At 41.6% G+C, this 16507-nt stretch overlaps 1 protein-coding gene across 36 annotated transcripts in view; it reads right to left on the bottom strand.

The window, feature by feature from the left end:
- TRDN (triadin) overlaps positions 1 to 16507 on the bottom strand; it is a 293769-nt gene that overhangs the window by 82586 nt on the left and 194676 nt on the right. For 35 of the 36 annotated variants that reach the window (XM_065588488.1, XM_065588499.1, XM_065588484.1 and 32 more), the window contains 5 exons: positions 13162 to 13209; positions 10322 to 10369; positions 7787 to 7810; positions 2631 to 2681; positions 2068 to 2118 (listed from right to left, as the gene is read on the bottom strand). In XM_065588488.1, the coding sequence (XP_065444560.1) occupies positions 2068 to 2118; positions 2631 to 2681; positions 7787 to 7810; positions 10322 to 10369; positions 13162 to 13209 (222 nt within the window). The remainder of the gene's footprint in view (positions 1 to 2067; positions 2119 to 2630; positions 2682 to 7786; positions 7811 to 10321; positions 10370 to 13161; positions 13210 to 16507) is intronic. The other variant, XM_065588476.1, reaches the window with a different exon arrangement.

Consider the following 16507-nt stretch of genomic DNA (forward strand, 5'->3'; position numbering starts at 1 on the left):
TCACTATCTCATCAAAGACTGGTTGGATGGAAAGTACAGGGATATTTCTGGTTCATAATGTTTAAATTTATATACAAGCTAGTATTTACATAAAATTAATGTTTATCTATTAATTGAGATTTTTTTCACAATTTTACCTTGTATTTCTTTTACTTGCTAATTTATATAATAAAAAATAAAACACGTAGGTGTTTATCCTGCAAACATTTACGCACATAGTTAACTTCAAGTAGGTGTGTGGCCTGACTGACTGGAAAGAACAGTTACTTATCCTATTGAATGCACCTACTGAATGCATCTGATGCACATAAACTCTGATTCAGAGCTGGTGTAACACACACAGCAAGAACACACATGCAGCCAACAACCGACAGCACTGAATAGGAAAAAAGAGAATACAGTGGGAAAGCAAAATGCTATCCCTGAAGGGATGCTGTGCTCCAGTGGAACTGAGTGGGTATGGGACTTGTGCACACTGCATGCATTTGGTTTTTTGGATAGTAAGTTTAATAAAGCCCCAGTTTTAAAATCATCCCTAGTCTGGGAGTGTAACATGGCCTTTTGGAGAAAGGAGCAACAGATAGGCGTGTCCCTGACAGAGCATCTATCTCCAAGGCAAAAAAGGCACCTCCCATCATTAGGCAAAATAGCTGCATTACAACATGGGCACGTTTTAAATGCTGGGGAGTTTGTTTCAGGCACAGCAGCTAAATCCCAGTACCTGACAAGCCTCTAAACACACACATGCACATACACACACACACATCTAATGTCAATGGACATGAAAAAAAAACCTACGTTAATTATATGATCTAATATATTTACAAGTCTAAGAGAAAAATACAATGTACAGAGAAGCAGATTTCTGTCTTGCTGTTAGGGATGAGGAGAAGAAACTGAAGGACAATTGGACCTCGCTATGCATTTTATGCCCTTGGATGGGAGGGAATGAGGGATCCAGGGAGCAGGTGTGTCCCCAATGGACACTGCTTGCTGAAATAATCCAATCTCATCCAATGGGGTGCATGCACACTAGAAGTGGAATTCACGTGGACAATCACTTGAAGAGCGGGACTATTCATGTGTGAATGTGTTTGTGGGATAGGAGCCCTTATCATAAAGAAGTGGTAAATCAGCATGATTACCAGGGCTTGAGTATATATCTAGCAATTCAATTGCTGTCTCTTTCTCTACAGTTCACTAATTTACATGGGGTGTTATTCCATATAGAGAAAATAAACTAATTTCCTCAGTTACTCCTGTTTGAAATAATACAAAATAATTACTGTTATCTAATATAAGATATTATTATATTTACATATGTGGTGATACTTCTTATCCTGAAGAACAAAGCACTTTTTAAACTATGTACATACACATACTGCTTCACCCTTGAAATGCAAGTAACTTTGGAGTGGAGGATAGCAATAAGGGGGATGAAGGGGGCACAGCATGCTTAAAAACAGTGACTCAAGGGAAATTTTAGTTGAGTTAACCATCTATACATGCAAAAAATGCCATAAGAAATTTTAAACTTACATGAGAAAGAAAGGGAGAGAAGAAATAGACAGACTTGCACTTCTAAAGACTCAGGTGGTTGAATGGTTGAAGCAGTGAGCTTTTAACCTCAGCCTTTACAAAGCCCTGAAGGCATGTCACTATCTATCACACTTTCATACCATTTCATATGCTACTGTTTTACTTTATTCATGTTACATCCACAGGTTTATACAAGCAGTTCAATTCAGAACTTTCCAACTGCCTCTAGAAGATACTAACAGTTCTTTATCTTGATGAGGTTATAGATCGTAATCACTGATGAAGATAGTTTTCATAATGAACTAGCATTTGTATATTAATAGTTCTGTGGCTTCTACACACTAGTTAGATAACACTGTTTGACTCTCCTTTCATCGCATATATGGTAAACAAGATTTTGACAATTTTAATATTCAGATTATTTTTAAAGATAGAGGAAAGCCCCTCCTAGATTCAGTTATAATTATAATAAAGTTAGTTATGATAATTTTAAACCAACAAACATTCTATAATATTGTGTATAATTACCTTTATCTTTTAAAGCTGCAGGATGCTTTACTTCCTTTTCTTTGACTTGCTCTGTAAAAATATGTATTAGTTTAATTATCAAACCAAAGGGCTAAAGGCTAAAACCTGATGACTCAGTGACAATGCTTGATCAGACAACTGATTGTTTGAAACAGTCCCCAAAACCATTTCAAAATTCAGTCAAAAACACTGATTTTGACCATTTTTAATATGCTTACAAAATAAAACAACAAATTTTATGTAATTACAATGTGAGAACAAAGATCACTTAAAACTTGTGCCATATTTTCTGAAATCCTTTGCAAACTTTATCAAATGCTTCTCGATTCTGAGGCTGTAATTCTGAGTTTCCCTGCAAACATTTTGGATTGCCTCAGCTTTGTTCTTCATCTACAATTCAGGCAGTAATAATTAGTCAGAATATTTCTTAAATTCTGAAAATGTATTTTCCTCACCAATCCAAAACTATGTTGTATGTTACAAATAAAGACATCTATATATAATGGGGATGAAAAAAAAATCGAATCCTCTGGCACTTGTAGTATTTTATGCTGCTATATTACCTTTATCCTTTGTTGCAGCTGGAGGTTTCACTTCTTTCTCTTTTACAGGTTCTGTAAAGAAATATTTAGCACCGATACAATGGCAGTCACAAGCAAAAGCCTGGTTTGTGAAATACAGAGACTGAATCGTATGAGATAATGAACCAGTTAAACAGTATGAGAGACTCTAGCTATACAATGGCACAAATGGCAAGAGATGAACTGATTAGAAGAGTTGTGTGAAACCTGCCTGTCTCAGTTCACAGTATGTGTTTTGTTGATTTCCTTATGCAAGATTTACTAAAGTTTAAACAAGCAGCCTCCCACAGGTCCAGGATACTCTTTTAATCTTAGTTGCCATCAGAAGGGAGCAAACTGACCCATTTCCAACTCTTCTCTCCTCAGATAATGTTTCGGTGACCCACTTTTGCATCTTCATTTTTCAAGGGGTCAGCAAAACAAGCTGGATACTTTTTAATCCTTCCAGTATCTCCTTGGGGATAGATAGTCTGTCCACCCTCCTCCATTCTTTTTTAACAGGTCAGGAAAGATGCCTCTGCTCCTACTAGTCATTTAATGCTTGGAGGTGCCTCAACCCCTTAGGGAAAGTGCATTACATGGCCAGCAGAAATAGAAAATAGAAATAGAAAATCAAAAAAGAACCCTACAAAAAAAGAAACATGGACGAATTGATAAGGAGGCGAACAAAAGAATAGCATAAGCATGTAGGAACAAATATGAAAGGTTAAGGGACAAAATGAGTTACCCTAGCAATGAACATCAAAGGCAATAAAAAAAGATTCTTTAAAAACATTGTAGGCTAGAGAAAGATGAAGAAATGTAGGCCCTCTATTTAGTGGGGAAGGAGAGGTAATAACCGAAAGAAAGCAGAGATGTTTAATGCCTATTTTGCTTCAGTCTTCACTAAAAAGGTTAATGGTGACCAGCTACTCAATGCAAGTAATATTAACAAAAGGACGGAAGGAATGCCAGCCAAAATAGGGAAAGAACAGGTTGGAGAATATTTAGATGTTAGTTGTGGGCAGGGGCGGATGAAATTCATCGTAGGGTACTTAAGGAAGCAGCTGAAGCAAACTCAGAACTATTAGTAATTATCTTTGAGAATACCTGGACTATCAGTGAAGTTCCAGAAGACTGGAGAAGGACAAACATAGTGCCTTTCTTTAAAAAGGGGAACAAAGAGGATCCAGGACTTAAAGACCAGTCAGCTTAACTTTGATACCTGGAAAGATACTGGAACAAATTATTAATCAATTTGTAAGCAGCTGGAGGATAATAGGTTCATAAGGAATATCCAGCATGGATTTGTCAAGAACAAATCATGCCAAATCAACCTAATTTTCTTCTCTGTCAGGTTTATTTGCCTGGTGGATATATAGGAAGCAGTAGATATGATATATCTTGATTATAGTAAGGCTTTTAACACAGGCCCTCACGACATTCTCATAAGCAAATTAAGGAAACATGTTCTAGATGGAATTACTATAAAGTGGGTACACAGCTTGTTGAAAGATGGTACTCAAAGAATAATTATCAATGATTCTCTGTCAAACTGCAATAGCATATCTAGTGGGGTTCTTCACAGGTCAGTCTTGGGTCCTGTATTATTCAATATTTTCATTTGGGACTTGGATAATGGAGTAAAGAATATGCTTATGAAATTTGACGATGACACCAAGCTGGGAGGGGCTACAAGCACTTTGGAAGACGGGATTAGAAATAAAAAAAAAACTTGACAAATCGGAGAATTGGTCTCAAATCAATACGATTAAATCAATAAAGAAAAGCACAATGTACTTGACTTAGCAAAGAAAAAAATCAAATGTACAACTACAAAATAGAGAGTAACGGGCTAGGTGATAGTACTCCTGAAAAGAGGGTGTGGGGGGGTTGAATGGATCACAAATTGAACTGGAGTTAACAATGATGCAGCTGTAAAGCAGGCTAACAGTATCCTGGCATGCATTAATTGGAGTGTCATATATAAGACATTGTAAGTAATTGTCCCACTCTGCTTGGCACTGGTCAGGCCTCAGATGGAGTACTGTGCCCAGTTCTGGGTGCCACACTTCAGGCAGGATGTGGACAAACTGGAGAGAATACAGAGGAGAGCAACAAAAATGATAAAAGGTTTAGAAAACCTGACCTATGAGGAAAGGTTTAAAAACTAGGCACGTTTAGTCTTGAGAAAAGAAGACTGAGGGAGAACCCGATAACAGTGTTCAAATATGTTCAGGACTGCTATTAAGACGATGGTGATCACTTGTTCTCCATGTGTACTGAAAGTAGGCCATGAAGTAATAAGCCTGTGAATGGGCGCTACCAGCAGCACCCTGATCACTGACATTGCTGCAGCCTGAGGAAGGCTGAGGGCAATTATACAATTTCTGATGGGGGATTGTGAGCACCTGGGTGACAATCATTGGGCTAACAAGGTAACAGGGGATAATAAAAGGGGAGGAAACAGGAAGCAAGGGAAGTTCAGGAGATGGCTCTGGGGGTGAGAGCTACAGGAAAGCCTATCCTTGCTGTAAGCCTACTTTGCATGGTATTGTTATGTTAGAGGGGAATAAACACACACCTTGGTGAAAAACAACCGGTCCAGTGTGTTTGTGATCGTGAAACCATCTGAACTGCCCAGGCAATGCAATTCACTGGGTAGGAACAAAGGTGCCCTGTGACAGGCCTTAATCTGCAGCAAGGGAGATTTAGGTTAGATATTGGGGAAAAAAACTTTCTAACTCTAATGGTAGCTAAGCTCTGGAATAAGCTTCCAAGAGAAGTTGTGGAGTACCCATTATTGGAGGTTTTTAAAAACAGGTTGAACAAACACCTGGTCTACGTTTATTTAGTCCTACCTAAGTGCAGGAAGATGGAATTGATGACTTCCGGAGGTTCCTACCAACCCTACACTTTTATGATTCTATGACTTTTTTGTTATGTGTTTTGTACAGCACCTAGACTAATGGGGTTCTGGTCCATGACTGCAGCTTCTTGCTGCTATAATAATTTGCAGACAAATAGTGGTTGCGGAAGGTAGGCAGGCCACCAACAGAAGACAAAATATTTAGGAAAAGCAGGCCTACCTTGCTCTCTGCCACCCTTCCCCTCCCCAGCTCTCCTAGGAAAGTGTGAGAAAGATCAGGTCATCTGGCCTTCCTCTAAGGAGCTAGGAGTGGGCCAAGAGTCCAGTGCTTGAAGATGCTGGAGAGCATTGTGGTAGAAGATAGCCTAGCTTTCCCTGCAGAAAATAACAGGCCTGGGCCTAAATTCTGCTGGGAATAGGAGTGCAGGTCTGAAACTTGCCAAAGTTTGCTGAAAGGCATAAATAACCTCAGTGACTTTTATTGGCAGACTGAAATCACACTTCACTTTTTCTCATCATAGCTTTCTAAAATGTGGCATACATCCAAGGTTTAGAGATTTATCAGTGCAACAATGAAGCTTTTTGTTTCTGTTTTAGTACTGTGCTCTTTATAGAACAAGTCTAGTACCTGGAAATCTGCATAGGGAATTCGGTTATAATGAGACTTCGCTTATAGCAAAGTTGACCAAAAGCTGATAAAACCTCATTTCTGGTTATAGTAAAGCTCTAATCTGTAGAATGAATTAGTTCAATGGAAGTGTGTTACATTGTATTCATGATCATACAGAGAAAGAGCCTCTTTCTTTCAAATAGTAACATTTACAAAAGAAAAGGTCAGGGGAAAGTTTGTTAAATGGGGGGGGGGGGAATCATTTTGTTGGGATAGATATTTTTTTAAAAATCCTTAAAAATATACAAATTATCTGTCTCCCTTCTATTTTCAAATGCTAGATTCTGCAGTCAGTGTTTCAGCCATCTCATGCTCAAAACACAGAAAAGAAAAAATTCAATGCCAATGTTGTGAAACACAGTGTTACCTATCTAATATTACTATCAAAAAGTCAAATACTAAATAGACTCAATATTAAATATTCATATATAATATAAATGTTACCATGAATGAAATGTAGAACTAAGGCTGAAAATTATTAACTACACCTTTGTGCCTCTATATTGTAGGAGTCACCCAACGGCAGTGCTGTATACCATGCCACATCCTGCAACACCCCAAAGCAACAAATGGGTGGGCAAAAGATGGAGTTTCTGTCTTCAGAATCAGTGTCCTTATTGCTGAACGCTTATGTCAAGACCCCTTATGTGATTTGAATGCAGCTTTTGTGGTCAATTCCAGCAATGACAATACATTTAATTATATTAGCAAATTAAGCCAGCCAGCATCACACACTGCTAAACCCATTAAGTTCAGAAGCCTGCTTATAAGAACTCAGGCAATGTGCATCTCCATTACTAACAGCACCATTATTGCATTATTTCAAAAGATGTCACACCAATGATTTGATTTCAAGAGATCAAACACTTGTGAACTCAAAGCCTGAATCATTATTGACTAGGCCTTCCGTTCCAAGTGATCCAAAAAACCAGAAAGCCATTCAGAAAATGCTGCCAAGATTAATGCCATCTCCAGGAAAAGCTTAGCTTTTGGGATGGTGCTGGATCTGATACAGATGTCATTCAAGAATTAAAAGAAAGCTTGGAAATATTAGCTTAAATTATAAATAGATATAGGACATATTATGACTAGATGAGCAGTCTGAGATCTATCGTATAGTTGCCATTGAAATACTATATTATAATTATGGCAAAATTATAGTCTGGTATGCAGGATAGCACCACTAACTCACACCAAGGCCCTCTGTTATTTATTCTTCACTGGTTCTCAGCATTAAACTTCTACTGACATGAGAATACACAGCTGCAATACTTACTGAGGCTAACGGAGTCTCAGTGACAATTAGAGAGAAGAATTTTGTCTATAAAATAATATTTTTTTGTAATCTAGGTTTTTCACAGCAGTGTTACAAAGAGATGAGAAATCTCCTCATGGCCAAAAGAAGTAGAGAGCAAACAGTAAAGAGACCCTAATCCTCTGCTCTAAAATAGAAAAGAATTTCTTAGCATTTCCATATGAATACCTCTATATACTTGATCCTATTCTATCTAATCAACCATTCATCCATTCACCCGTCCCATAATAATAAATAATCATACTTGGCTCTCATATACTTCTTTTCATCTGTAGAGTTTAGGGGAAATGTATGATAAAACTTACTTGTTTCTTTCGGCTTTGGTTTATCTAAACAAAAAAACAAAAAACCTCTTTAGAGTAACCTTTGTTTCTTGTGGGATTAAAAATATAATGCTAACAAAAAATGGGTTGTAATAGAAGAAACCCATAAAAACATCTTTAGTCAACAAACAAGAGAAATTAACCTTAACTGCTAAGGATTAGAATGAAAGTCATTACCATTTTATGGCTGCTTGACAGCATATGTGAAATGAGTTCATGGACTCAGTCCAATTTGTAGTGGACATGTAACCACACCACACACAAAAAATATCAAAACAACCTGTACAATTTTCTACTAATTAGCAATCTTTGTAGCAGTGTCCAGTAACCCAGGGAGTATTGTGACTTAGGGGTACATCTACACATCCAACTGCAGGGGTACTTTCCAGCTTGAGTAGATGTACACACACTAGCTCTAATCTAGCTAGCATGCTAAAAATAGAACTGTAGCCCTGGCAGTGCGAGCAGCCAGACGGGCTAGTTGCCCAAGTACACACCTAGGGTCCTGAACAGGATTTTATTTGGGATGGCCAACTCATCCTGCTGTGCTCGCTCCACTTCTATTTTTAGCATGCTAACTACATCAAAACTAGAATGCACATATGTATTCCAGCTGTAAATTACCCCTTCAGCTCGAAGTGCAGACAGACCGGGAGCAAAGAGGAAATAGAGTAAGTAGTAATTCACTGCTAGCCTCTACTAATAACTTAATATCCTGCCCCTCTCCTCCGCTCCCCATTTGCTCAGCTTCTTTTGGCCGCTCAATAGGGGGATGGAGTTAAAGCTCTGCCTGTTCTCTGAAGCTCTCCAACCACCCGGCTCTTCCTACTCTCCTTTAAACATTTTGCAAAGGTTGCACCAATCTCTACAGTTCTACGAATATAAAAGCTGGTAAATATTATCAATAATAATTTTCCTACCACTATTTTGCCCAGTTCTATATACGAGCGATTTAAAATCAAAGGCAAAACAGTTTTAATACCTGAACATTTTATTTTGAAACACTAGAATTCTTGCTAGGGTTGTTAAATTAGCAATGCTGCTAACTTGTGATTTTATTATAACTTTCAGTATTTTGTATTGCTCTTAAAGCCCCAGCCCCTAGAATCAGACAAGTAGGTGAGAATCTTAAAATTAAAACTGTATTTTTAACCCTCATGTTTATGGATAAAAGCTTGAATACATGACCTAAGTAAACCCTTAAGGCTCAAAAACCAGAATGCAAATAAATAAAACCCCAAATGATGATTTAAAAAAAAATCTCATGAATTTTAACCCATCTCATGATTTTGGGACCCCAATTCCTGAATGTTTGGGGTTGGCAATACTGAACTAGCATTACAGTAGGATGGATATTCTTCCTTTCCTTTGCTTACTGAACAGTGGACTCTGACAACTAATATCACAAGTGCTGTCACTGCTCAGTTTTAGAGGCATGTCCATGTGTGGGATGGTGCAGTGAGTGAGCTGCTAGATCTACTACATCATAGTCCAGTGTAGGATGCCTGCAGCAGGCCTCAAGCAGACTACTCAAGGGGTCTTTGGCCCATCTCTAGGGTGAGAGGTAAAAGGATATCTCCTAGCACCCAATGCAAAGACCTTTTACTGAAGTTTTTCAAAAAAAGACCAGAATTTTACTCAATGGGTTTTTACACGAATGTAAGGCTACATCTACCGTTGGAGCTGGGGGTGTGATTCCCAGCATGCACAGATGTACTCACAATAGCTCTCATCAAGCTAACACTAAAAATAGTAGTGTAGCCAGGGTAGCATGGGCAGAGGCAAGTGGCAACACAGGCAAGCCACCCCTAGTACAAACTGCCTGGACCCCATGCGGGTACTCAGGGTGGCTAACCCGTGCTGTTGCTTGAGTTGCCCATGCTACCTTGGCTACACTACTAATTTTAGCATGCTAGCTCAATGAGAGCTAGTACAAGTATGTCTACGTGAGCGGGTAATCCCCCTCCCCCAGCTCCACTTGTAGACGTAGCCTAAGACAGGCCATCAGCCTTCCAGTTTTTCTTAGGATGCAATGCAATCTCCAGATCTTTGTAGAGACATCGCGCTAGATCCTCAGTGGTGTAAGCTGGCACAGCTCTGTTGATTTCAATGGAGCTACGTTCATTTATCCCAACTGAGAATCTGATCCACAGATGGCTGAAGCTCCACTTGTCCTACCACATGATTGTCTCTCTTTTTTTTAAACGGGGACCCCATGTTGCCGAATGAAAGTCACCCTGCAGGACAGGAAATCCCCTATGGGACAGGTGAAATGTTAAAACTCCAGAATGGTTTGTTCACTTGAAGCGTCTGTGTGTGTTTTGTATTATGTAAGCGAGAGACCGAGCCAGAATCCTATCTGAAATTCTCTCTTCTCTGGCAAACTGAACAGATCAATGGCACAGACTGATAGAGTAGTGAATTTAAAGGTTATTGCCATGAAGCTGTCTGTTTTTTCCCTTGTGCCATTGTCTTTCTAAAGCAGATAATGTCAAAATATTTCAAGTTTCTCTTTACCTTGCTCCACAGCCTTCGCTGTTTTTTCTTCCTTCTTTTCAGGTACTGCTGCAAAACAAAGATAAGGTTTAAGTAAGACTTCCAGTCAGAAGCGCTGCCCCCCACACAAAGCCTTTCTGAAGTAATTAAATGTCTACAGATTTCTTTGAAGGAAATGATTTCAAAGTCTTGTGACCACAAGATAACCTCCCTTCCTCACAATAAACTGGTAACACATTTTTTGACCTGTCTTATAAAGAAAAGGAATAAAGTGAAAGGGGATATTTCATTTCTTTCAAAAATGAATAATACAACATTTCCTTCTTTGTCTTGAAAGAAACCTCAGGCCAGGCTGTGATGAGCCTGGCGTGACTGCACAGAGAGCCACACCAGAGGCTTTGCTTTGCACAGTCACGCCAGGGCCTCCCTCAATAGCAGTCCCTATACTGCATACTAATGATGAGTGCCTGTACAAAACCCTAAGATAAGTGGCTTGCTGAATCAGGGCCTATGCACATGCTTCACTTGAAGTATGTGAATAGTTCTACTGACATCAGTGGGACTAGATCACTGAAATACTTATTTAATTCCTTGGCAGGAATGGTGTGATAGAGAGAGATTATTTGGTCCCTGTGGTTATTTAGCAAATTAGCTAACAGGTGGATGTCCAGGAAGTGGGGCCACACAAGAAGGTCACGGTCCCTCCTGGCACACGCCCAAATAGAGGCCTTCATATTTTCTGACATTTAACATGACACAATTGGGAATATGCAAGATCCCCAGGAGATCAGTAAGTGTATTTAATAGAATGTGTAAGTTCTTGTTATTTAGGGAAGAAAAATTTGCAAACATCTGTGTTTAGTGATAAAGTGTAGTGCCAGCTTAAATCTGGTCCAACATTTAACATCTATAAAATGCAGTTCTTACAAATCCTTAGGCCAAATGAAATTTCCCGCAGTGTTTGAAACACAAAATCTGTGGCACTAAGAAACTGAAAGGAAAAAATGTCTCAATTGAATTTCATTGAACAAGTTGAGAGAAATGCAAAAAGTAAACAAAGGATAAATTGCAAGAGGTAAACTGTGTTCAAAAAATTATTTTACTTTCAACAATCTAAGTCATTTTTGGTAACATAGGTAGGGCCCAACCAAATTGATCATCCATTTTGGTCAATTTCATAGTCATAGGGTTTTAAAAATTATAAATGTAATGATTTCAGCTATTTAAATCTGAAATGTCATGGTGTTGTAATTGTAGGGGTCCTGAGCCAGAAAGGAGTTGTGTGTGGGGGGGGGGGTGGCAAGGTTAGTGTAGGGCGGTTGCAGTACTGGTACCTTTACTTCTGCACTGCTGTTGGTGGCAGCACTGCCTTCAGAGCTGAGCAACTGGAGAGTGGCAGCTGCTGGCAAGGAGCCCAGCTCTGAAGGTAGAGCCACCGCCAGCAGCAGCGCAGAAGTAAGGGCAGCATGGTATGGCATTGCCACCCTTACTTCTGCGTTGCTGCTGGCAGGGTGCTGCCTTCAAAGCTGGGCGCCCGGCCAACAGCCACCACTCTCTGGCTGCCCCGCTCTGAAGTCAGCAAAGAAGTAAGGGTGGCAATACCGTGACCCCCCTGCATCTCCCCTTTGGGTCAAGACCCCCAATTTGAGAAATGCCAGTCTCCCCCCTGAAATTTATATAGTATAGGGTAAAAGCACACAAAAGACCAGATTTCATGGTGGGAGACCAGATTTAGAATCATAGAATCATAGAATCATAGAATATCAGAGTTGGAAGGGACCTCAAGAGGTCATCTAGTCCAACCCCCTGCTCAAAGCAGGACCAATTCCCAGCTAAATCATCCCAGCCAGGGCTTTGTCAAGCCGGGCCTTAAAAACCTCCAAGGAAGGAGACTCCACCACCTCCCTAGGTAACGCATTCCAGTGTTTCACCACCCTCCTAGTGAAATAGTTTTTCATGGTCCGTGGCACGTTTTTCATGGCTGTGAATTTCGTAGGGCCCTAAACATAGGGAAATAAATGTCTTTGTTTGTATTGACAGAGTTTTCACTGATAGCAGCATCCTTTTCATTTGTTTTTTTCAACCTGGCACAAGAAAACATTCAGTATAAAACTTTATGCTACAGTCCATTGCAAAAAAAAATACATTCAAGGATTTTGCTTTTAAAACTAATGTAAATACTAATGGCTACAGTCTGCCATGTTTACTCACATTGAGTAGTCCCTGTTGAAATCAATGGGGCTATTTACAAGGGTCTTGATCCAGCAACATGCTGAGGACTCTGACCCCGCTTCACCAAAACATGCCAGCAAATGCTCAACTTTAAGGGCTTGTCTACGCTACAGAGAATATAATGTCGTAACTACGGCATTGTAGCTATGCTGGCACAGGAGTAGTGTAGATTCATCCTACAGCATTGGAAAGGTTTTTTTCCTGTTAATGTAGGAAAACCACTTCCCTTGAGCGATGGTAGCTAGGGCAACAGAAGCATTCTTCCATCATCCTAACTGCATCTACACTTGAGGTTAGATCAGCAAAGCTACAGGGCAGGTTGTAGATTTTTCACACCCATGAGCACCATAGTTATGTTGATTTAAATTCTAAATGTAGGCCAGGTCTAAGAATGTGAGTAGTCACATTGATTTCTATGGAACTTAAGCACTTAGCAAAAATTAAGCACGTGCTTATATGCTTTATTGGTTTAGTAGGATTGAGCCCATTGTAAGGTGCCACTCACTGTGAACAAGAGCAATGGAATCTGGTAATAAATGCATTTCAAAATGTACATATAGCCACAAAACTACTATGATAAGGACCAAATGAATTTTTAAGCATGCTTGTTTTCTCCAAACTACATTTACCTTTCTTAGCTGAAACCGCAATGACTTGCTCTTTGGCTTGTCCGGTTTCTGAAAATTCAGAACATTGATGGAATGAAAAACAGTCTGCAGAAATACTTCAAAGATACCAGATAGCAATCCAAAACAGCATTTGCTCTGAGCAAGATTAAAAGAGCAAAGGACAGCAAAGCTAGCCATAGAACATACTGCAATATAAAGTGCTTGTCTGTTAATGAAAACAATTTTTCTGATGATCTTGTATTTATTGAATCAGTGGAAAGACATGGCAAAGAGAAAAAAATGATGAGAAAGCATAACAATGAAAAAAATATAGGTGAGGTCATTCTAATATATATAATCTGCACAGGAAGGCCTAAGAACCAAGAAGCTGATAGTAAAATAAATCTACTGAAAATAAATGGATTTGACTAACTCAATTCACTCAGCAGGCATATAACAGGCTAGACACAGGGTTAAGTTTCCTCAAAAACATTCTAAATCTATGAAGAAGAAACTTTTGATACTTTGATACTTTGTCAGAGAAATCCTAAAGGAGCTGGTTAGCAAGTGCCAGAACTTTTCAAGTGTTAAGAAAAAGATGAGCCTGACCTACAAAATTCAGATCCAGATTTCCAGGCTCCAAACATTCGAGGGCATTTGGATTCAAGGTTTTGGCTAAGTCCATTAAAATGATAGAGGCCAATCATGAAATTTGATCCAGATGCCAAACCTTACTTCCCCACATTCTGTCCCCACCATGCAGAAAAGATTTGGTGGTATCTAGACTCAGGGGGTTTGGTTTGGTCCTTTCTTGGTGTAGTGAGTCGGTGTGGCTCCCCTCCTGCCCAGAAGAGGGAGCCCACGTGCAGGCACCAGAGTGGGTGGAGCCACTGCCGCCTGTCCCCGCCCCCCGGAAGTCAAGGGGCGGGACAGGAAGTATAAAGGCCGGCCGTCAGAGCTCAGTCCGCGGCCAGCCACCACAGGGAGCAGACGTGCGGCCGGGAGCTCCCGACCAGGAGACCGCCGAGGCCCGAGCCCTAACTGGCCTGAGCTACCCTGGGCACGCTACGAGGAGGAGCCGCCGGAGCCCGTCCGCGCCCGTTGCTGGGAGGATCCCTGGGAGCCCCCCCCCATTAACCCTGAGGGCGAGACTGCACCAGAACCCCTCCGCCCCTGCTGCTACCCGGAGGAGCCGCCCGAGTGCCGTTGGCCTGACTTCCCGGCAGAGCTACCGGACCTGCCACCGAGCCCTGGCCGAGTGGAGCCCATGCAGATGGACTGGCCCGAGCCCGGTGCGACGAACGAGGTAGGCTCTGAGGGGGATCATGGAAGTAGCCCGGGGGTAGCCGACCCCGGTCCGGCTGCAAACGAATGTGAGCCAATGTCAGTGTGTTGCGGTCTGGATACCCCACTGACCAGCAGCGGCAGTAACCGCTGCTACGGCCCTGGGCTGGAACGCAGTGGAGTGGGTGGGCCTGCGTTCCCCCCTGCCACCCCCGCTCACGGGTGGCAGGCTTCCCCCTCACCCAACGCCCGGGTACAGGAGCCTAGGCGTGCCTTACCTGCTTATTCGCTCAGCCCCTGCAACTAAGGGCCTGAGCTTTAACTGTGTTTGCCCCGCCCTGGTCCAGGGCCTGGGCTCCTGAACTGTTTATCCGCTCAGCCCCTGCAACTAAGGGCCCGAGCTTTAACTGTGTTTGCCCCGCCCTGATCCAGGGCCTGGGTTCTTTAACTGTTTGCCCGCCCAGCCCCCGCCTCTACGGGCCTGGGCTAGAACCGTGTGTGCCCCGCCCTGATCCAGGGTCTGGGCTCCCTAGCTAGCTGTCGGCTTTGCTCAGTCTCTGCACCGGAGGGCCGGAGCTGTTGAAATAACTGACTATTTACCCCAACTGTAGTGAGTCGGTGTGGCTCCCCTCCCGCCCGGAAGGGTCGAGCCCCAGCAAGGACCTATTACACTTGGTTTAAGAGATTAGCTTTTCTCCATCACTGAACAACAAAGCTTAAAATTAAAAACAGTAATAAACTTCCCTACTCGGTCATAATTTTCACTTTAAGATTCTTTGCCCACAGGGAAATCTCTTCAAGATTACCACATACCACTCAGAGCTAATGAATTTTCAAAGCTGCTGCATTGTCATTTCTATACTAAATGGGTATAAAACACAGTTTTTATTCCAGAACATAGATAAAGTTCATGCTGAAATTAAAAGTGTCCCACTGAATGTAGATCAAAGTAAGAAATCCTTGTAAACATTCTACTAAAGGTATGGAGATATTTTGATCTATGAAACACCAACATGGCTGCACTCCTCAGGGACAGTGCAGATCAAAAAGCCCAAGTCAAATCATGTGACATCTGGGAATAAAGTATTTTCAGTCACCTCCTGCCTCATAACCGCCTTCCCCCCATCTCATCCCAAACAAAATCAATTTTTAAAAAGTAAACTAAAAATGTTAAAAGTCAAAACACCCCTCTACTCCAAGTAGAGTTTTGACCACTAAAAGGGAGGGTGGCAGAGACTTCATGAAACGTACTAGAGATGTTGCCATTTTTATTTGGAAGATGCCCAGATACTACAGTGGTGGGAAGCTGTATAAAACTCTAAGATGGGTAAATGACTTGACAGACACAGACATTACTGATGCTCAGAGAGTAGTGTTGCATAAAATTCCCTGGGTTTGCTGCATTCATTTTGGTTTGGTTATAACAGAATTTTTATAAAAATGTATTACATTCAGGCCAAGATCATACATGTCTAGAATAATAGCAATGTAGGGCTGGAAGGGACATCCTGGTCTGAGGCAGGACCAAGTAAATCTAGACCAGGGGTCGGTAACCTCTGGCACGTGGCTCGCACCCTGGCGGGCTGGGCCAGTTTATTTACCTGCTGACATGGCAGGTTCGGCCGATCATGGTCCCCACTGGCCGCGGTTTACCGTCCCAAGCCAATGGGGGCGGCGGGAACCCGCGGCCAGCACATCCCTCGCCCGCGCCGCTTCCCGCCGCCCCTATTGGCCTGGGACGGCTAATCGCAGCCAGTGGGGGCTGCGATTGGCCGAACCTGCCATGTCAGCAGGTAAATAAATTGGCCCGGCCTGCCAGGGTGCTTACCCTGGCGAGCCGCGTGCCAGAGGTTGCCGTCCCCTGATCTAGACCATCCCTGTTCAGCCTGTTCTTGAAAACCTCCAATGACAGGAATCCCACCTCTCTTGGAAGCAAAGCTGAACTACCCTAATAATTAGAAAGCTTTTCTTAATATCTAACCTAAATCTCCCTTGCTGCAGATTAAGCCCATTAGTTCTTGTCCTACCTTCACTAGACATGGAGAACAACTGATCACCATCCTCTTTATAACAGTATTTGAAG

This window comes from Chrysemys picta, chromosome 3, assembly GCF_011386835.1.
Source record: "Chrysemys picta bellii isolate R12L10 chromosome 3, ASM1138683v2, whole genome shotgun sequence".
NCBI classification, from domain to species: domain Eukaryota; kingdom Metazoa; phylum Chordata; order Testudines; family Emydidae; genus Chrysemys; species Chrysemys picta.